This window comes from Gymnoscopelus microlampas, assembly GCF_963454915.1.
Source record: "Gymnoscopelus microlampas genome assembly, chromosome: 6".
Lineage (NCBI taxonomy): Eukaryota > Metazoa > Chordata > Actinopteri > Myctophiformes > Myctophidae > Gymnoscopelus > Gymnoscopelus microlampas.
Genome location: NC_139943.1, coordinates 3,237,753 through 3,261,068, shown reverse-complemented (window position 1 = coordinate 3,261,068; position 23,316 = coordinate 3,237,753). Strand labels below are relative to the sequence as shown.

At 41.4% G+C, this 23,316-nt stretch overlaps 1 protein-coding gene across 2 annotated transcripts in view; it reads right to left on the bottom strand.

The window, feature by feature from the left end:
- mon2 (MON2 homolog, regulator of endosome-to-Golgi trafficking) overlaps positions 1-23,316 on the bottom strand; it is a 148,562-nt gene that overhangs the window by 101,226 nt on the left and 24,020 nt on the right. For both annotated transcript variants that reach the window (XM_084060094.1, XM_084060095.1), the window contains exons 2-4: positions 16,594-16,657; positions 5,452-5,579; positions 1,093-1,224 (exon numbers count right to left, since the gene is read on the bottom strand). In XM_084060094.1, the coding sequence (XP_083916220.1) occupies positions 1,093-1,224; positions 5,452-5,579; positions 16,594-16,657 (324 nt within the window). The remainder of the gene's footprint in view (positions 1-1,092; positions 1,225-5,451; positions 5,580-16,593; positions 16,658-23,316) is intronic.

The window sequence follows — 23,316 nt, the reverse complement described above, 5'->3', positions numbered from 1 at the left end:
CTTTTGGATCGTCTATTTTCTCTATTTTATTTTATGTGACAATGTTTGAAAATGTTTGAAAATGTGCCCGAACAAAGGGACACGTGTTAATGTGGTTAAACGACTTCTTAACTAGATGAATGAAACCATTAAGGACTCTGTGTCACCAGCGTGGGAGTTAACCATCACCGCCCTCCATTAACACAATTCCTGCCAATCACGCATAAATGCGATCTATTAATTAGCACACTTGGCCGCCAATCACGCATAAATGCGTTCTATTGAAAAATTCAAAAAATTGAATATTTATTTTATTTATTTTTTCAATTTGACTCAAAGACCAAGGAGATATGATTTTTCGAAGATTTAGACTCCCATCCACTTCCTTGTTAACTCAAAACTTAAAAATTCTGTATCTCGGCTCCTGAGTACTTTTTTAATTTCAATGAAAAATCTCTGGCAGACAACAGCAAAAAATCTGAAATAATTCTGGCAGTCATTCAGTTAACACAGAAGGGAAAGAGACAGCAGATGGAGGAATGATGTAATGCTCGAGTCAGCAGTGTTAGTGTGGTGAGGAGGACTTCATCATGGACGTGATGTGTGTGTTGGTTTGTTTGTTTGTTTGGCTGGTCCAAAGCTACACTATGACGTCATTCAGAGGTTGGGGCGTGGCCGGGATCAGAACTAATGTCGGGTGTTCGGTGCTTCAGAGATGTTGTGACAACACAAACTAGTTCCACTACTGTGACTAGTCAGACGTTTGGCCAGACGTTCCGTATTGCTTCTGCATTCATTCAGCCCAGCTTTAATCCAGGGAAAGGCAGCAGTAGTTTCTTGGAAGAGACACGAACCAACTTCCAGGAGGTAGAGACACCTCTGAAACCTCTCTCTAGTGACCATTCATACACACAACCAAATCGCAAGAAAGGGCGAAGCCCCCATAGGCCCATATACCTCCGTCATATCCAGGTATTAATTTAACCATCTGCTGGCTGTAGAGTACAGCTGCTTCAGTCCCTCGCCCCCGAACCCAACTCATTTAGCCTGTTCTGGTTTAGTATGCATCGATTAGGCTTTAGTGTGTTTGTGGTGTTGTAGTGTTGTGAGGACCTTGGACAGGACTTCGTCATGGACCACAGTGTTGGTGGTCAGCAGAACCAGGACGGTCTGCAGCAGCTTCAGTTCCTCCAGGCCGTTCTCCATCAGCTGCCACAGCATGTTGATGATGTTCCCTGCTGCCGCCTGGAACACACACACACACACACACACACACACACACACACACACACACACACACACACACACACACACACACACACATAATTTACATTCAGCGTGTGGACGTGTTGATGGCGCTTCTATTGTCGACGTGTGGAGCCCCTCCCCTCCTCCTGAAGGTGTTTGAGAGAGAACCTAAAACCAGTTTAACCCATTGAGACCTGAAGCCGATTCTACATGTCTCCTAAATCTCAACAGTTTTCTGAAAAAACGTATGTTTCTGTATCAGTGGTGCTCAATCTTTTTCATGTGAAGGACCCCCAAAATTATATGTATTTGGCCGCGGACCCCCATCAAAATATTTTGTTCCAGGGACCCCCCAGAAGCAAAGATTTTAGTTAAAAATGTTCGCTTTAAAAAATATATATATTCAAGGATTTGCACACATTTTCACGATTTTTCAAAAATAGCAGATCTACAAGCTCGTAGCGCGGCACTCGGTGCCGCGCTATGAGCTTGTAGATCTGCTATTTTTGAATAGCCCAAAGTGTAAAATAATGCTTTTTAGCTCAAATCTAAAAATGACACAGTTCCAGGTCTTAATGGGTTAATCATTCTGCTTTGTATTAGCGTTGGAGTTGGAAATATTCACCGATGGAACATAAACGTCTCTTTACTACTGCGGTAGCCGCTTCCCTCTGCGTGTGCACTTGGCTGTATATAGAAACCAATGTTCTCAGAAAAAAATATTGCATTTGATCCTCACATCTCCCTCTGGCTGTGTGGCTGTGTGGCTGTTAGATTTACGTGGGAGTAGCTAATGTGTGCGTCTACTACTACTACCCAGACCCCCGTCAAAGAGGGTGTCATTTTAGATTTCTTTGGCTCTTCAGAAATAGCAGATCTACAAGCTCATTGCGCAATGAGCTTGTAGATCTGCTATTTTGAGATGGGGGGGGGGGGGGGGGGGGTCCGCGGCCAAATACATGTCTAAAAATGTTTTCTAAATCCTAATTGCTACAGTATATCAGTGGTGCTCCAACTTTTCCATGTCAAGGACCACCCAAATGATATGTATTCTTTGGACGTGGACCCCCATCTCAAAACATATGAGATGACTCAGAACAGAGTCAGGTTCCGTTAGGTCAACAAAGTCAACACATTTTTAATGACTTTGTGTATATTCAATATATATCTATTCAAAGATTTGCACACATTTTGAAACAGACATTCTCCTGTTGCATGCTACGTGTGTGAACGGCCAGCCCCAGCCCCGGACAATGTCCTGACCTGATTCCCCGGACGTTTTCCAGTGTTCATATGAGAAAGTGGCTGCATGTGTGATGAGGTGAGGGCCATTTTTGAGCCCTTTAAATAGCCTGGCTAGAGTCACACCTGTGATCATAGCTCTCTTAACCCATTCATTCCTGGTCAACGCATCCGTGTCATTTTAGATTTTAGCCATAAGCATTATTTTATACTTTCAAAAAATGCTATTAAAAAAAATGCTATTCAAAAATAGCAGATCTACAAGCTCATAGCGCGGCACCGAGTGCCACGCTATGAGCTTGTAGATCTGCTATTTTTTGGGGGAGAAATGTGAAAATGTGTGCAAATCTAATGCGTTCCTAACCCGTGAACGCATCTGTGTTACCAATTTAACCATTATTTTATACTTTGGCTATTCAAAAATAGCAGACATACAAGCTCATAGTGCTGCGCTATGAGCTTGTAGATCTGCTATTTTTGAAAAATCGTGAAAATGTGTGCAAATTGTGGAATTCTTTTTTTTTCAAAAGTGAACATTTGTAACTCAAATCGTTGCTTCTGGGGGTCCCTGGAACTAAATATTTTGAGATGGGGGTCCGCGGCCAAATACATATAATTTTGGGTGGTCCTTGACATGACTGACATTATAGCAACATACGTTTTTTCCAAACAAAACTGTTAGGATTTAGAAGACATTTGTAGAATCCCCAGAAAGCTAAGATTTTAGTTAAAAATGTTCGCTTTAAAAATATATATATATTCAAAGATTTTCACACATTTCTCACGATTTTTCAAAAGAATAGCAGATCTACAAGCTCATAGCATGGCACTCGGATGGCACTCGCTATGAGCTTGTAGATCTGCTATTTTTGACTAGCCAAAGACATCTAAAATGACAGAGATGCGTTCCCCGTCTGAATGGGTTAAGTCAAGGGTCCTGCCCGCATAGAATCCGTTGCATGTCTGATCCCACTGAGCCGGAATGTTGCGTTCATAAATACAGCCCCTCCGTTTGAACTCTGGAAAACCTCCACAATACAGAGCATGTCTGAAAGTGGCTTATGTTTGCTCTGCAGTAAAGTATCAAGAATCAAGAAGGTTTATGTCACCATTCCTTCAGGTACAAGAAGCTAAAGGTAATTGTGTAAGGTCCACAAAGTACTACTGTAGAAGTGGTTCTCAAAGTGGGGTTCAGGTCACCAGCTAAATCAGTGTTTCACAAACTTTTCTTTCCCTGAAGAACCCCCTTCTTACATCTAACAACAAAAGATGGGACCTCCACACATGCACGCACAAACACACACACACACACATACACAAGCAAGCATGCACAAAAACAAACACACGTGTGTACTGTGTATGTCAGACAGGATAAGCCCACTTAAACCCTATACAGCCTTGGTTCTCAAAGTGGGGTCCGGGGACCCCCAGGGGTACTTGAGGGGGTTCCAGGGGGTACCCGGCAAAATGTGTAAATATAGCATCACAATAATTTTAACCTTTTATACTTTGGCTATTCAAAAATAGCAGATATACTAGCTCATAGCGCGGCACCGAGTGCCGCGCTATGAGCTTGTATATCTGCTATTTTTGAAAAATCTTGAAAATGTGTGCAAATCTTTGAGTATATGTTTTTTAAAGCGAACATTTGTAACTCAAATCTTTGCTTCTGGGGGTCCCTGGAACAAAATATTTTTAGATGGGGGTCCACGGCCAAATACATATCATTTTGGGGGTCCTTGACATGAAAAAGTTTGAGAACCACTGCTATACAGTATACAGTATACGTCTTGCACAAATTACAAGCTCACAACGCGTCGAGCTTGTAGATCGGCAGATTTAGCTGCTTTTCAAGCTTTGTGAAAATGTCAGAATTTCTTTCATGTGTATGACGAGTTGGACTGATATCACATGAAGAACACACAGGCAGACAATCATTAAAAGCAAGTTATGATTTTGTGCAACATGTTTAAACTGTCGGACTAACTACCTCCAAACAGACCAAAATACCTCAAGACCCCCACCCCCCCTCCCCCGCGTGACCTTTGGCGCCCCGTCAAGGGGGGCCCAGATCCCAGATTGAGAAAACACTGAGCTAAATTATTGATATTTACGGGGGCATTTGGTTCCATGTGGATGCTCTCAGAGTTATGGGAGAGAGTCTGTGGCTTAATAATGCATACCAAACTGGGATCCTTGAAATTAAAAAGTTTAATAACCACTGCAGTGTAGAAGTCCTTCTCCAGAGTCTGTGTGTGTGTGTGTGTGTGTGTGATATATTAAGCTAGTAAAACAGCAGAGTGAGACTGAAACGAGGCCTCAGAGATCTGGAGGTACTGTTATAGTGATAATGGACACAGAGCCTTTTAGATGTTCTTTCTGCTCAGGTCCTTTAAGTCGTGAAAGCTTAGTTTTTGGCCACTTTTCCCACACAGGATAAATGCCACCAAATGAGTGGTCAATAGAAGCACACTCACCACCCTGCGTCTGTCATACATTAGGTTTAGACCAGTGCTTCTCAAACTCTTTAATTTCACGGATTCCCAAATTGATATACAGTATATTTGGCCGCGGACCCCTCATTTTGTGCCAGCCAGGGACCCCAGAAGCAAAAATTTGTAAATATAATAATTTAATATAATTTGTAAAATAATATGGTTAAAGTGGTTAAAATGATTGTGACGCTATATTAACTAATTTTGCTGGTACTCCCCCAAAGACCCCTGGGGGTCACCGAACCCCACTTTGAGAACCACTGGGTTGGATCCCTGGTTCTCGAGGACCCTTAAGGGTCTGTAACTCTGTAAATTGTGTTAAATTAACGCTGAGGATTGTGCAGTGTAAATTGGGGGTCCCCAGATATGAAACCTTTTCTAATCAAAATGGGGGTCTGTGTGTGTGAGCTCAAACTGGGACCCTCCCCCCCCCCCCCCCCCCATGAAAGGAATGTCTGGGTTTAGATGGCAGTAAAAAAGCACCCACCTCAGACACCACCTCGTGGGACATTAGTCTCTGGATGGCAGCCAGACACAGCTGCGTGATCTTGGGCTCCTTGGTTCCACAGCCCATCAGGAAGGGCTGTACCACTTCTGAGCTGTTCTCCTTCAGAGCTGCACGGGGTTAAAGACACATTACATTACATTACATTACATTACAGCCATTTAGCACATTGGTTCTCAAAGTGGGGTCCAGGGACCCCCAGGGGTACTTGAGGGGGTTCCAGGGGGTCTGAGAGTGTACAAATGAAACCACCCTAACAGGTCCATTTGGTTTCATTTGTACACTCTCAGAGTTACAGACCCATAAGGGTCCATTTGGTTTCATTTGTACACTCTCAGAGTTACAGAGCCATAAGGGTCCATTTGGTTCCTATCCATCATTTAGCTGGGGACCCCCTGGAACCTGGAATCTGGGACCCCATGAATTGGGGTCCCAGGGATAGAAATGCCATTAAATGGGGGTCCATAGCCTAATGCATGTCAAACTGGGGGTCCTTGAAATTAAAATGGTTGAGAATCACTGCTAGAGAGCCGTAAAAATCTTCTCTTATTGGGGTCCCTGGCTTATCTTTTCAAATGGGGGTCCGCGGGGTAATAAGTGTCAATTAGGGGGTCCTTGACATGAAAAAGTTTGAGAACCACTGATTTAGCAGACGCTTTTATCCAAAGCGACTTACAATAAGTGCATTCAACATAGGTAGGGAACTAAACTACTAATCACCAGAAGCATTAAAGGTAGGGTAAGTGATTTGCGTTGGTTACAATAATTGTTAAATAGCTCTATATTCTGATAGTACTCATTGCTATAGAGTGTTTGTTCAGTAACAGGAGTCTCCCTGTCTCTCCACCTCTTTATTAAACAGAAAATGCATTTTTGTTTCAGTTTCAGTTTCATTTCCAATTCCAATTTTATCCAACCAGGATAGAGAACTCAATCAGGATACAGATTAAACGAGTGAAATTGGAAGTGATGACACTAAGAAATGAGCAGGCAAAATTGGAACTGGATCACTATACAAATTAAGCTTAAAAATGGGTACTTTCTCCTGATTGGCTGAGATTTTGACACCTACCGAAAAATGTATTTTCTGTTTATTAACACATTGGTACACGGTTTTGGGAATACAACCACGGAGTGCCAAAACCGTATATATACGTTTTTTGAAAGAAAAGAAAAATTTGGAAAAAAAAAAAATCTATTTTTTTTTTCCTTCACAGCACCAGGAGATATCATTTTCCGAAGATTTAGACTCCAATCCACTTCCTGGTTAACTTATGACTTCAAAAGTCTGTATCTCGGCTCCTAAAACATGGTTAAAAATCCTGGCACTCAGTGTACTCTGTTTTAAAAAAAAACTGGCACCCCATGTGTTAAAGAGCTGGAGAGACGGGGAGACTCCTGTTACTGAACAAACACTCTATAGCAATGATTACTATCAGAATATAGTTTTAACCTTTTAACACAATACTTTTTGTTTTAACCCAAAAATATCACTTACCCTACCTTTAAGTGCATTCTCTTCTAAAACAAGCAACTAAGAGTATACCTATAGCGCTAAAGTAAAAGTAGTAATAGTAGTAATGGAAAACTACTATTCTCTCAAAGTTTTCCTCGTGACACATACTGTATCTTAGGGGGAAAGATTTACATATTTACGTACCGTAATATGACATAAATGTAAGGTTCTTTAAAGTAACAATGTAATTCAGGTGTGCCGTGGATGAAACATTTTTGAACCACTGATGTATATACAGTATATATACTGCAGCAGACACACTGGCCCTCATTTATCAACGCGGTGCAGCCCAAATAATGGGCGTACGGCGAGATCACCGCACCTTTCGGCATTTATCAATATATCCTGACGTGGGCTTCATCCTACCGTACGCTGAGATCTCACGTCTGGTCGAGACCAGTTGTTGACGTTGGCTGCACCCGTTTATTCCATCCTAGACCTGTGGAGCAGCATTGTCTGACTGTCTGACAGGCATCTAGACACATAATCCACTCCTAAATGTATATCTACACTAATAAATAATCACTGTGAAAATATATCATTTTATAAAGTAATTTAAACAAACTGCTTTAACAGTCATTCAGATAAGATTGTAGATCTGGCTGCATTGAAAATAGCAAATCTACAAGCTCACAAGCCAGCGTCGCATCACGACGCGTTGTGAGCTTGTAGATCTGCTATTTTCAAATACGAGCGCTTTTGCGTCGGGAGTCCCGCGGTCGGGACTCCCGACCATCTTTTCATGGAAAGTGAGGTCTACAAACTTACAGTAGCTTGTCCTATGGTATGGAGTTATGTCATAGGGAGTTATATAGGCTACAACCTGGCTGGGTTAAGGATATAAACCTGACGCTTCAATCTCTTATAACGTGGGTGGCGGCACGGGATCACTGCAGTCTGCAGACCGCCCGAGTCTCATGGGGAATATAGCCTACTACATGACTGCTTTAGTGTAACTTGAACGCGCACTGCTCGGTATGGGTAAATAAATATACAAACGTATTCCATTCATGGCGATGTAATTGGTATCATAATATGTCATTCATGTAGGCTACAAGCCTACGTGACAATTAGATTGTACCGCTACGGTACGGAGTGTGTGTGTGTGTGCGTGTGCGTGTGCGTGTGTGTGTGTGTGTGTGTGAGAGAGAGGGGCGTGTGCGGCGAGGCGAGGCGATGCGATCGGGGGAAACTATTTCTTATTGGCTTTTCATGTCTTTGGTCGTATTCTGGTTTGTCTTCATGTCGTAAAATCGGGGCGTTTTGAGAATATTTAAGGGCGTGTTATTTAAATGACGCTCGTTTTCAGACGTGAGATTTATCAAAGCTCCGACCTGATGTACGCTAGGATCAGCTGTGTAGGATGCGTTGATAAATGTGACTTCGACGTTGGTGTATGGCCGAATATATGGAAAAATATACGCCGGTTTATACACTGCGTTGATAAATGAGGGCCAGTATATCTGCTGCTATGCTCACGCACCGTTATGTCTTACCTAAGGTACATAGATATACTATGTGTAAATATGTAGATAAATAGTTTTTTTTTCTTCCCCTTCTTCCCTTTCTCTTATGGAAATAAAAAAAAACGATGGGGCTTGCACAAAAACGTATTCCACCCACAGGGTTTAAACCTGTAAACCTGTGATGTTACAATAAAGATGCCACATCTTTGGGTTGAACTGAACTGAATATTTGTACACAGTACACAGTGCAACAATGCAGTGTTGCAAACTTATGAAACACTGCAAACTTATGAACAATGTCTCCTAAAATGACCAGAATAGGGACACTAAGTTTAAAGTGGTTAAACAATCAGGACATATAATTGCCTCGGCTTGGACCAGTCAGAATCGATAGTATCAAATATGGTTGATTATTCTGAACATGACCCTGTTGTTTGTGATTCTTGTCTGCACGTGCGTTTGCCTTCATGATGGAGTGTGTGTGTGTGTGTGTGTGTGTGTGTGTGTGTGTAAACTGTGAAAGTGTGCCGTTAAATGTGTGATATTGAGGCTCTTCACAATGTTAATGGTCTGGCAGAATGTTCAAGCCTTCAGCAGTGTCAGTGCAAACGTTCCCACAGCCGTGCTCTTTTATACAGTAGCAGTGGTTCTCAAACTGTGAGTCGGTTTGGGAGGGTATCATCCGCAGGGTATCTGCACATTTCTAAAGTGACAATTTAACCCTTTAAGACCTGAGGCCGTGTCTAAAAAAAATCTAAATTCTAACAATTTTTCGGAAAAAAATATCAAAAAAATATTTTCACGATTTTTCAAAAATAGCAGATCTACAAGCTCGTAGCGCAGCACTCGGTGCCGCGCTATGAGCTTGTAGATCTGCTATTTTTGAATAGCCAAAGAAATCGAAAGCGACACAGATGCGTTCCAGGTCTTTTAAGGACCTTTTTAAAACCCACAAAATGTCAAAATATTACCTACTGTAAGAAAGAGGGAAACACTTTGAAAATATTTCTTGGCCATTTCACATTATTTATCTGTGGAACTGAGTCAAACTAAATGTCATGCCTCAACTCCTACAATTCCAAGTGCTTGTCAGGGTGAGGGGTCCCCAGTTCAAATATGATTCTTTTGGACTATTTTTGAAATGTTTGAGAACCACTGTTTTATAGAGCTGATAGTCCTTCCTTTGTGGTACATGTATATCTGGATCATTCTGTATTTATCCTCAGGAATGAATCAACCATAGATCAAGTCTTATCTTATCTTAGCAATATACTCTAAACAACACCTTCATAGACACCAGATTGTTCTTTGATGAAAGCAAATATTTGATCAAGTGATAAGAGTAAATGATTTAATCGGGTACATACTGCATATGACAATTGCTTCCTTGTCAGTGCCAAATAGCCGATCTACAAGCTCTCCTATTGAGATCTGCTATTTCTGAAACCTTTCAGACTATGATGACATGCCCAAAGCAGGGCAACCAGGTTGAAAATGGTTCAAAATCATAATTGCCGATATACTGATAAAAAAAAAAGTCAAATAATTACTGATAGTGATATATCTGTCAGGCTCTAGTTGTTTCTTAGACAAAAAAAGTCATTACGGGGCCAGGCTTCCAGCATGGACCCGTATTGTTATTCGCATTATTCCATTTCTTCTTCTTCTTCTGCCGTTTTTGCCAGTTCTGGCTGAACCGTGCATACGCTTTTTATGAAACTCGGCCATATGATAGATGGTCATGAAAAACGATCAAAAAATAAATCTCACAATCTTTCGTCAAAAGGTGGCGCTATAGCACTCAGTTGAAAATGCCAACTTTGAACAGGTACAACTCATGCCCTGTTTTACCTACAGCCATAAAACTTCAATACACACATGCGTCTCCTCATGATGAACAACTTTCACGCTCTGACTTTTGACCTCTGACCCTTAGATCTCCCACCATTTCGAATTATATGAAAAACAGTTAAAACCTATCTCCTCCTGGGATTTTTGAGTAATCTGCACGAAACTTTTTACACATGAACTTTGGACCTATACCAAAAAACGTTTGCAAAATATCTTCCATAAGTGAAAAAATGAAGCTTTAATGAGCCAATGAATATTGCAGTTTTATGACAATTATTCATCTGCCCCTAACACATACATGCAGACTTACCATTCTTTGAAACTTTGCAGAAATGTAAAGGGCCATTCCAAATATCACTGAAACCAATCTTACTCCAATTGGTCAAACGGGGGCGCTATAGCAATTTTTTGAAAATTGAAACTTTAAACAGACAAAAGTCATGCCTCGTTTGGCCGACAGCCATTAGACCTGCTTACACATGTGCCTTGACTAATGAGGAACACATCTATCACGTTGACCAGTAAGCACCGCCCTTAGATTGTCCGCAATCTTGAGCAGTTTGAAAAACACTTAAACCCAGGATTTTTCAGCTATTTGCGTGAAACTGTATCATCTGTGTGATCTCCTTTCACAGGTTCTTGTCTGTTGGTGGCTTCTCGCTTAAATGTGTGCCCCACAACCTGAAGGTCACCAGTTCAAGCCTCACTTGGTGCAGACTTCATCTAAGTTGCATTTCACACAACATGACTATCAATGAATACATCTGCAATTGTTAAAGATAACATGAAATACTTAATTGAGTGTTTTTTACATACTTCATTGTGAGAATAGCTGATGTACAATCTCACAACTTTTCAGATAGCAATGAGAGTATGTTTTTTCAATGTATAACATACTTCATTGTGAAAATAGCCGATGTACAATCTGACAACTTTTAATGGTTTGTGAGCTTGTAGATCGGCTACTTTCACTAGTTTTGGTTCTGAGGAGATGTACAATTTCTTCATTGGTAAATGGTTTGTGAACGAGTGATCTTTGTGTTAGTGAAACAGGGGCTTGGGTCATGACAGAAGGCAAGAGTTTGTGATCCTCAACAGACAATATCAGCCTAGACAAAGCTATAGCACTATAGGTAGTGTTTCAGCTACCTAAGAGTGCCTCACGATCGCAAGGTTTCCGGTTCAAGCCTCACTTGATGCAGACTCATTTAAGTTGAATTGCAAAAAACATGACTCAATCTATTCCGTTTCCATGTCTCTCTCTCTCTTCAATCTATTCCGTTTCTATCTTCAATCTATTCCGTTTCCATGTCTCTCTCTCTGTCTCTTCAATCTATTCCGTTTCTATCTTCAATCTATTCCGTTTCATGTCTGTCTGTCTGTCTGTCTGTCTGTCTGTCTGTCTGTCTGTCTGTCTGTCTGTCTGTCTGTCTGTCTGTCTGTCTGTCTGTCTGTCTGTCTGTCTGTCTGTCTGTCTGTCTGTCTGTCTGTCTCTCTCTCTCTCTCTCTCTCTCTCTCTCTCTCTCTCTCTCTCTCTCTCTCTCTCTCTCTCTCTCTCTCTCTCTCTCTCTCTCTCTCTCTCTCTCTCTCTCTCTCTCTCTCTCTCTCTCTCTCTCTCTCTCTCTCTCTCTCTCTCTCTCTCTCTCTCTCTCTCTCTCTCTCTCTCTCTCTCTCTCTCTCTCTCTCTCTCTCTCTCTCTCTCTCTCTCTCTCTCTCTCTCTCTCTCTCTCTCTCTCTCTCTCTCTCTCTCTCTCTCTCTCTCTGAGGGTCGGCCATAGCTGAGTGGTTAGTGAGCCCGCCTAGGGAGCCAGAGGCTCTGGTTGACCCAGGTACGATTCCAGGCCAGCAAATGTGTCGACGAAATGAAATGTGTCCCTGAGCAAGACTCTTAACCCCTAATTGCTCACAGGCCCTCATTGGAAACAAGACCGCAAGGACTTTCATGAACTGACCTGTTAAAGGAATTATCATTTCTCTTTCTCTCTCCTGGCCCCGTATTATCGCTGCTTGCAGCTATATTTTTAATTGTGTTTTCCCTTCATCATGTTTTGAAATGATGTTGTGAACATTGTTGGAGAAAAAAACGTGGCTCTGGGACTGAGAATGTCTGATGAGGAAACTAATGAAGCGCTGTTTGTTTAGCAAAGTCATTTAAAACTTCATTATGATGGAAAAACTTTGTCTAATTATACCAGCAATTGCACCACGCACGCACGCACACCTGGAACCTCAGCCAACGCTGAGCAATACAATCACACTGACCAATATACCAATGTGTAGGGTACCTTCTCCAAATTTATTTTGTATATGTTTTAACCCATTAAGATCCTGGAACGCATCTGTCATCTTTTTATTTGAGCTAAAAAGCATTATTTTACACTTTGGCTATTCAAAAATAGCAGATCTACAAGCTCATAGCGCGGCACCGAGTGCCGCGCTATGAGCTTGTAGATCTGCTATTTTTGAAAAATAGTGAAAATCTGTGCAAATCTTTGAATATACTATATATTTTTAACAACATTTTTAACTCAAATCTTTGCTTCTGGGGGTCCCTGGAACAACATATTTTGAGATGGGGGTCCGCGGCCAAATACATATAATTGTGGGGGTCCTTGACATGAAAAATATTGAGCACCACTGATATAGAAACATACGTTTTTAGCGGCGCTAGCCAAGCGGATCCTGCTCTATACCTCACTTTGTCCGTGTTCACCGTCAACGTTCTGATTGGTCAGACCCGTCAACGTTCTGATTGGTCAGACCCGTCAACAAAGTGATTGGTCAAGCTTCACGTGACACGTGGCTATAAACACATTATAAACACATATTGATGACAAAATGTATCAAAGGCGCCGCTACCTTCACACAGGGTGTGATCTTTCAGAATACTGTTGGGATTTAAGAGACGTGTAGAATCGGCTTCAGGTCTTAATGGGTTAATCTATTTTACACTTCGTCATATGACAGTGTCACGGAAAAGTAGTGAAAATATCTGATCTACAAGCTCACAACGTGTCGCATCACAAAGTGTTGTGAGCTGCAGATCTGCTATTGTTGCCATCCTATGTTAAACTTGGCTTAAAGGACGACTTCACCGATTTTCAACCTATCTTCATATAATTGGGTCCTCACTAATACTCATGATAAAATGGTACAATTTTATTCTACTCGGTCTGTGTCTCAGAGGAGGGCTGTGTGTGGACAGTTCAGAGTCCCGTCTACCAGTGACATCATCAATGGGGAATCCAAGCTAATAGAAACTGCAGGCTTTCTATTCCTGGAAACTTGCAATGCAATAAAAGAAGCCATTGTTCTCGTGTCTCGCGGGCCTCTGACATCACGCTCATGTCACCATGACTCAGCCATAACCATGTAAGGAGTTTTCAATGATGCTACGCCCAAATATGGAGTGTGCTGTTGTCTAACCTCAATGTGTCATCACGGCATCAGGCGCAAACAAATCACTCAGCATCCATATATGGGTACAAAAGGGGGCATGCCCATATATGGCCATATGATGACATTAGGGATCTCCATATATATGGGTGTAACGTAGGGACCATAACTCTAGATGTCAGGGCTGCGTCGCGGCCCGAACCTCTAGATTTGGAAAAAAACACATTTAAGCTTTTAGCCTGTAATGACATGCCCAAAACAGGGACGCCTGTGGGTTTTATAAACATTCAACCAATGGCAAGTATTAACACATTGAGTGCCAGAGTTTTTTTTTTTTTAAAAGCTGTATTCTCCTGGCTGTTTTTAACCATTTTGAACCTTTTTCAAGTAGTCACAAAATATTTTCAGTGATCGCCCTCCTCACGGTGATCCCCTCATTACACACATAGAGGTCTCGTACAATCGGGGGGGAAAAAATTAAAAACATTCGGTAATCCGTCCCATAGTTGCAGCCAGTTGAAAATAGTCCAAAATACATAGTAAAAAAACAAAAAGTACACAGGAGACGAGATACAGGCTTTTGAAGTCATAAGTTAACCAGGAAGTGGATAGGAGTCTGAATCTTTGAAAAATGATATCTCCTGGTGCTGTGAATATATATGTATTTTTTTTTTCAAAAACAGTTATAACCGTTTTTGGCACTCAATATGTTAACAAGAGCTTGTGACTAAATAATAACCACATTGGAGCCATTTCCTGAAAAGCAGTAGTCGTGGACATAAAAAGGAACGTCTGCCTGACAGCCACACCATCACACCACCACAGACGGAGTAAATCAATGGCACACAGACACGTAGACGGTAGTTTTACAGTCTCACACACGAGGCAGCAGTGAGTACTCTACCACTCACTGTGCTGTGCTCAGCATCTCTGTGGCTGGAAAAGTCTGAGGTGAAGGTCAGTGAGCACATCCTCTACTGGCTTATAAATATCTATAACCACACCCATCAGTCTGTATGGTATGGTACTGTATCACGCTGATGCAAGTAGTGCTAATCTATCTATAGACCAGGGGTCTTCAACAGGGGGTCCGGGACCCCTAGGGGGTCCTCAAAGTTACTACAGGGGGTCCGCCAAATCGTCCGCCAAATCCTATCACAATCCTATCCTATCGCGCTGCGAGGCGTTGTGAGCTTGTAGATCTGCTATTTTTGGCTGTATACAGTAGGTGTAGGGGGAAAAAAAGAGCAGACTTAACTTTTGTTTAGTTTAGTTACAGAGGGGGGTCCCTGCTTCATCCCTCTCTCAGCTAGGGGGTCCCTGGCCTGAAAACGTTGAAGACCCCTGCTATAGAGCGTCGCAGTTCCCGCCCACTTCCAGTTGCCGGAAGTAAACACTCAATGCATTTTTCCCATTGACTTTTCCGAAAATATTTATATAAATGAATTTAAGCCTAAAATCAAGCTATCCAGGATCCTGGTGAATCATGACCATAAAACGTTTGATTCTGTGAAAACGGCAAAACAAAGGGTATTTATTAAACATAGTATATCATATCATTAAATATAAAATTTAAAAAATCACAGAAAAAAAGGTTTTATGGTCATGATTCACCAGGATCCTGTATGGCTTGATTCTAGGCTTAAATTCATTGATATAAATATTTTTGGAAAAGTCAATGGGAAAAATGCATTGAGTATTTACTTCCGGCACCCGGATTCTGCGCAACTGCGATGCTCTATATACACACAATGTCGCTCTAGTCTGCACATTCAATTGGCTGCTCTACTTTTTGTTACTAGTGTTTATTAAATCAGTGGTTCTCAAACTTTTGAGTGCCAAGGACCCCCAAATTGATATGTATTTGGCCACGGAACCCCACCTGAAAATATGTTGTTTCCAGGGACCCCCGGAAGCAAAGATTTGTGTTTAAAAAAAATGTTGTCCTTAAAAAAAAAAAAAAGATTTGCACACCGCGCTATGAGTTTGTAGATCTGCTATTTTTGAATAGCCAAAGTATAAAATATGGATAAAAGGGTTAAAAAGATTGTGACGCTTTACTATTTTTGCTGGGAACCCCCTGGTATCCCCTCAAGGACCAGAACCAATGTATTAACGCTTTAAGACCTGGAACGCATCTGTGTCACTTCTTGATTTGAGCTAAAAATCATTATTTTACACTTTGGCTATTCAAAAATAGCAGATCTACAAGCTCATAGCGCGGCACCGAGTGCCGCGCTATGAGCTTGTAGATCTGCTATTTTTGAAAAATCGAGAAAATGTGTGCAAATTAATATATTTATATTATTTTAAAGCAAACATTTTTAACTCAAATCTTTGCTTCTGGGGGGTCCCTCCCTGGAACAATTTTGAGATGGGGGTGGGCGGCCAAATACATAATACATTTTGGGGGGGCCTAGGCGTGAAAAAGTTTGAGAACCACTGATATAGAAACCTATGTTTTTCTGAAAACTGTTATGATTTAGAAGACATTTTGTAGAATCAGGCCTCAATGTATTAAATCACATAACACACCATGTGCTTTAATAAAGACTAGTGGATGCCAATTGGGAACATCAGTACTATCGGTCGGGGCGGTTCTCGCGATACTTGAAGGAGAAGACTAGAGCTATCACAATGATGGAGACGTTCAGGCCCAGACATGGGATTAATCCCCCCTGTCAGTGAGATTACATTTCACGGTGATAAAGACCCGTCTTTCACCCGGAGAACGAGCTCATTTTCTCTCATCTGCCTGTACAGTACAGTGACACGTTCCACCTTTATGAATAATAGTGCGTGGTCCCATTGCTTCCTTGGAAATGAAGTGTGAAGAGCAGGCATCATCTTGGGGTGTGTGTGTAGCTCTGTTCAGCGCTGTCTGCCATCACTCACCTGCTAATATGTCAGAGCTCCTGGCCGCGATGGTCTTAATCTTCACTATGCCCGACTCTGCAGCCTGGGGGGAGAGGGGGGGGAGAGAGAGGGAGAGAGAGAGGGTCATTGTTAACACCAGCTGTTACTCATATGGAAGGGTGGCGATGGGTGCACCATCAGCACCAGTGGTGGAAAAAGTCGGGGTCTCATTTTTTAGCGGCGCTAGCCGCTCTATACCTTTAGGTATACCTTTAGGTATAGAGCGGATCCTGCTCTATACCTGACTTTGTCCGTGTTCACCGTCAACGTTCTGATTGGTCAGACCCGTCAACGCTCTGATTGGTCAGAACAAAGTGATTGGTCAAGCTTCACGTGACACATGGCTATAAACACATTATAAACACATATCGATGACATAATGTATCAAAGGCGCCGCTACCTTCACACAGGGTGTGATTTTTACTTAGGAAGTATCGATACTGCAATTGTAGAAACACTCTGTTATAAGTAAAAAGTTAAGAGATTGTAGGAATTAGGATTACAATTAGGAAAAGATTCAGGTTGGGGTTAGGGTTAGAATTATGCACTTAGAGGTTACTGTATAGGGGTTGGGGTTAAGAGTTAAACTTGATTTATACTTTGTTGCGCACCGGTGTCTAACAAAGAAAGTAGCCTCTCGCTTGTGAGCTAATAGTTAAAAATGGCAAAAGAAAAAAAAAACTGGTGTTGATATAATCACCGTCCTAAAATGTTGATGTCCTCAAAAGAATATTAATACGACATGTGTGTGTGTGTGTGTGTGTGTGTGTGTGTGTGTGTGTGTGTGTGTGTGTGTGTGTGTGTGTGTGTGTGTGTGTGTGTAAGAGAGAGACAGAGAGATGCAGAGCATTGCACGCAGGACTGTTCATCTCTCTACAGGTACAGTAGCACAGGACTGTTCATCTCTCTACAGGTACAGTAGCACAGGACTGTTCATCTCTCTACAGGTACAGTAGCACAGGACTGTTCATCTCTCTACAGGTACAGTAGCACAGGGCCTGTCAGGACGTTCTCTGTGGTAACATCGCACACCGACGTGTCCTCGAGCAAAGCACTGAACCTCTAACTGCTGAGCAGGATGCTGCCTTGCATGGTTGACTCTCCCTAGTGTGTGTGTGTGTGTGTGTGTGTGTGTGTGTGTGTGTGTGTGTGTGTGTGTGTGTGTGTGTGTGTGTGTGTGTGTAAGAGAGAGACAGAGAGATGCAGAGCATTGCACGCAGGACTGTTCATCTCTCTACAGGTACAGTAGCACAGGACTGTTCATCTCTCTACAGGTACAGTAGCACAGGACTGTTCATCTCTCTACAGGTACAGTAGCACAGGACTGTTCATCTCTCTACAGGTACAGTAGCACAGGACTGTTCATCTCTCTACAGGTACAGTAGCACAGGACTGTTCATCTCTCTACAGGTACAGTAGCACAGGACTGTTCATCTCTCTACAGGTACAGTAGCACAGGGCCTGTCAGGACGTTCTCTGTGGTAACATCGCACACCGACGTGTCCTCGAGCAAAGCACTGAACCTCTAACTGCTGAGCAGGATGCTGCCTTGCATGGTTGACTCTCCCTAGTGTGTGTGTGTGTGTGTGTGTGCATGTGTGTGCGTGTGTGTGTCAGTCAGGAATACACTGCAAAGCGCTCTGAATGATTCATAGACTAGAAAGCAGGGCTGGCCCGATACGACTTCAAATCAACAATCACACTTATTTTACACTTTCTGAAACGATTACGATTACTGAACCATTGTTTAAAGAAAACGTGAAAATAGCAGATCTACAAGCTCTGTAGATCTGCGTGTCGCGGTGCGACATATTGTGAGCATGTGGATCTGCTATTTTAACTATTTTAGTACGGCACCATTGCACAAAAAAAGGATAAATAAAAGAATAAAGGATTTGGTCGATTAAACAAAAACAAAAAATCACAGCATATTCACTGGACTCTTTGATCGAAGCCGTTCCAGTCATCAGCTTTCTCTTTGTCTAGTTCGTGTAGCTCTTCATTCTTATGTATAGCTTTTAATCTTTTCCTCGATTGTCTTTCTGCACTTCTCCTTTCACTCACAGCTCTTCATGTGGTTAACTTATTTTTCTTTATGAATAAAATGTCATTTTGTCCAATCTGTATGGCAGAGTATGTTAAAGCCGTTAAGACCTGGAACGCATCTGTGTCACTTTTTGAATTGCGCTAAAAAGCATTATTTTACACTTTGGGCTATTCAAAAATAGCAGATCTACAAGCTCGTAGCGCGGCACCGAGTGCCGCGCTACGAGCTTGTAGATCTGCTATTTTTGAGAAATTGTGAAAATGTGTGCAAATCTTGGAATATATATTCTTTAAAAGATAAACATTTTAACTCAAATCTTTGCTTCTGGGGGTCCCTGGAACAAAATATTTTGAGATGTGGGGTCTGCGACCAAATACATATAATTCTGGGGGTCCTTGACATGAAAAAGTTTGAGAACCACTGATATAGAAACATACGTTTTTCAGAAAACTGTTTAGAAGACATTTTGCAGAATCGGAACCTCAGGCCTCATTGGGTTAAGCCAGGGATAATTGACGGCGAGCCGGTCATCGTTGAGAAATAAACCCAGACAGGGTGACTAGACCCCGATGCGATAATCTAACAATATTTTTTATTTTATTTCAAACGATAAAAAAAATGCATTGTGAGCTTGTAGATCGGCTATTTTCACTACTTTTGAAATAGGGCTTAATAAGTGGTAAATTCATCGAGCTGAAAACGTACAGTATGGGAAACGCTGCCTGGAATATCAAGGCCTCTCGCTCATACAGTCCTACAAGACCCCGATGCGTTTTTCACATACAAAACCTCTTATCTCCATATTCTAACGTGTTGTGTTTTTTTCGTAGATTAATGCCCTACTTGATCATACTACAGCGCCACACAAAAGCCCACAAAGCGAGGCGTTTTGAGCTTGTAGGTCTGCCTGCTATTGAATTTGAAGCTCTGCCATAAGCGAGACATTGAGTGAATAGTACTCAAATAGCCGGGGTTACGTTTGTAACCTATAGTTTTGGACACATGAGGTTTCCACCAGTGTTGATTTCGTCGACTAAAACTATGACGAAAAATGTTGGTCGACTACCTTTTATCACTGACGAAAACGACATAAAAACTAAATAAAAACTAAGCTATGATGATTAAAACTACGACTAAATATACTGACAATTTCGTCAACAAATAAAAACTAGACTAAAATGTTAGTGAGGGATCTAGTGGAGAAGAGATATTAAGTCATTTTATGGCTGGTTGCGCTAGGGTGTGAATTTGTAAAAATAGCCGATCTACAAGCTCACAACGCGTCGCAGCCGAGTGTAAAATCAGGCATTACGACGTTATCAAGACTATGACTAAAACTAAATCAAAATTTGCTGTCAAAATCAACACTAGTTTCAACCCAACAGAGACGATATACAGTCAGGGTTGGAAATATTTGGACAGTGACACAATTTTCATAATTTTGGCCCTGTACGCTACCACAATGGATTTGAAATGAAACACTCGAGATGCAATTGAAGTGCAGAATTTCAGCTTTAATTTGAGGGTATTTACAACAAAATTGAAAGAAGGGTTTAGGAATTGCAACAATTTTCAAACATAATCCCCTCATTTTAAAGGACCTTAAGTAATTGGACAAATGAATATAATCATAAACAAAATGTTCATTCTTAATACTTTGTTGAAAAGCCTTTGCAGGCGATGACTGCCTGAAGTCTAGAACCCATGGACATCACCAAACGCTGGGTTTCCTCCTTTTTGATGCTTTCCCAGGCCTTGACTGCAGCTGTCTTCAGTTGTTGTTTGTTTGCAGGTCTTTCTGCCTTAAGACGGAAGACATCAGCGGTTGATGACCGCAGGATCATTGCCATGGTAAAGAAGAACCCCTTCACAACATCTACTGAGGTGAGACAGACTCTCCAGGAAGTAGGCGTACCATTATCTAAGTCTACCATAAAGAGAAGACTTCACGAGAGCAAATACAGAGGGTTCACCACAAGGTGCAAACCTTTCATAAGCCTCAAGAATAGAAAGGCTAGATTAGAGTTTGCCAAAACACATCTAAAAAAGCCAGCCCAGTTCTGGAACAGCATTCTTTGGACAGATGAAACTAAGATCAACCTGTACCAGAATGATGGGAACTGTCCATGGGTTCTAGACTTCAGGCAGTCATCGCCTGCAAAGGCTTTTCAACAAAGTATTAAGAATGAACATTTTGTTTATGATTATATTCATTTGTCCAATTACTTAAGGTCCTTTAAAATGAGGGGATTATGTTTGAAAATTGTTGCAATTCCTAAACCCTTCTTTCAATTTTGTTGTAAATACCCTCAAATTAAAGCTGAAATTCTGCACTTCAATTGCATCTCGAGTGTTTCATTTCAAATCCATTGTGGTAGCGTACAGGGCCAAAATTATGAAAATTGTGTCACTGTCCAAATATTTCCGACCCTGACTGTAGATATTACATAGTCTGACCCCATCCCTAGCATGCATAATACGCTGTCTAACAAATGACTCTCTCTCTCTCTCTCGCTCTCTAAGCAAATCAGTGAAAAAAAATAATGTCAATGGTGGATAATGTCAACAGCTAAAGAAAACACAGGCACATGTTCTGACATTGAGTCATTGTTTCCCCTGACTGCAGCCGTTTACAGCTGTAGTCCCATATGGTCGGGAAAGAAGGCCATCCATATTAACTCAGTGTTGAATAGATGGATAGATAGACACCGTTATTGATCCCGCGAAGGGGACATTCAGGCACCAGAGACAGCACAGCAGTAAAGGTTACAGATACCGGGCAGAAGTAGTACAGTATATACAGGCGTACGTATATACACCCTATACCATCATCCTGCCTGGTGCAGAAGAAGACAACGTCAATGATAGTCAATAATAGTAAAGTATACTAGGGCTGGTGAATTAATATTCGAATATTTCTCGAATATGGGGAAAATATGTATATTCAAATATGAAAATTAATATTCAAATATATATATATATATTTTTTTCTAATGTTTATTTGACAGGGACAACACAAAAAACAATGAATCAAGTTATAAAAACAAACAAAAGATATGTTTTATTGGATCGACAAGCTCGAACCGCGTCGCTTCGCGCTGCGTTTCGAGCTTGTAGATCTGCTACTTCTGATGCTTTTGTGTGACGCTGTAGTATGATCAAGTAAAGCGTTAATTTACAAAAAAGTCTAAGAACACCATTTAGGGTGTTTTATTCTTCCCAATGCAGCATTATGTACAGTGGAAAGGCCTTGAACAAACAAAAACACTGAAGACCTAACTTACTGTACCAAAAAAAAAAGATGAAAGGCAAAATAAGAACACTAACAACCCAACAGACAAGATCACTAAACCAAGTCTACATATATATCATTTCAATTGTACACATATCATTTCAGGCGCCACATCATCAAGATAACAGAACAGAACATAAGAGCGCTTGAACATTAACCCATTAAGACCTGAAGCCGATTCTACATGTCTCCTACATCTCAACAGTTTTCTGAAAAACGTATGTTTCTATATCAGTGGTGCTCAATCTTTTTCATGTCAAGGACCCCCAAAATGATATGTATTTGGCCGCGGACCCCCATCAAAATATGTCGTTCCAGGGACCCCCCAGAAGCAAAGATTTGAGTTAAAAGTGTTCGCTTTAAAAATATATATATTCAAAGATTTGCACACATTTTCACGATTTTTCAAAAATAGCAGATCTACAAGCTCATAGCGCGGCACTCGGTGCCGCGCTATGAGCTTGTAGATCTGCTATTTTTGAATAGCCCAAAGTGTAAAATAATGCTTTTTAGCTCAAATCTAAAAATGACACAGTTCCAGGTCTTAATGGGTTAAACAAACACCCCTACTGCTATACAGCACTTGGTACCTTCCCCCACTCTTTCAAGAGGATCACCAGTGTTGCAGGAGAGACAGGTGCCAAATGATCAATCATAATTGAACACAATTTACAATTAGAGAGTATGCACATGCATCACTTTTCCACCGGGACACGTCCCCCTCATCTAGACTGGGTGGCAAAACATTGCGTTGGGGTTTGGAAGCGCTCGTTGTAAATCACTCTACGGTCCTTTGTACCACCTGTTTCTAAATGTCACATGATGCTGGAGGCAGCAGGACGTTGCGTTATCGAAAACGAGCGCTTCCAAACTGACACTTAGAAAAATAATCACCTGGACAGAATTTATTGACAGAAAGTAGCTCATAAACACGTCTCTACGGTGGATTTATATGAAACACGTGAGTTTAACGTCGTTAAATACAATGAGATAGGACTTTTCTGTTGGGATGTACGGGCAGAAAGTTATTTTTTGCCACTCAGTAGACGTTCCCGGGTACGATGATGTCACACGCATAGCCTCTAACAGAAATGCTGTTAAACCCCATACATAGTAAGGTACCAAATGATAAAAAATGATATAATGATATAAAAATGGACTGACACGGTTGCTATGAGGGTCTTTCAAACTGTAATCACCCAGTTTCTTCAGAGAGCTAAGACAGGGGACTCCACAGACTCTGGGTAAGTAATTTTCTTTGGTTAAAATAAGTGTTAAATAGCTCTATATTGTGATAGTACTCATTGCTATAGAGTGTTTGTTCAGTAAAAGGAGTCTCCTTGTCTCTCCAGCTCTTTATAAA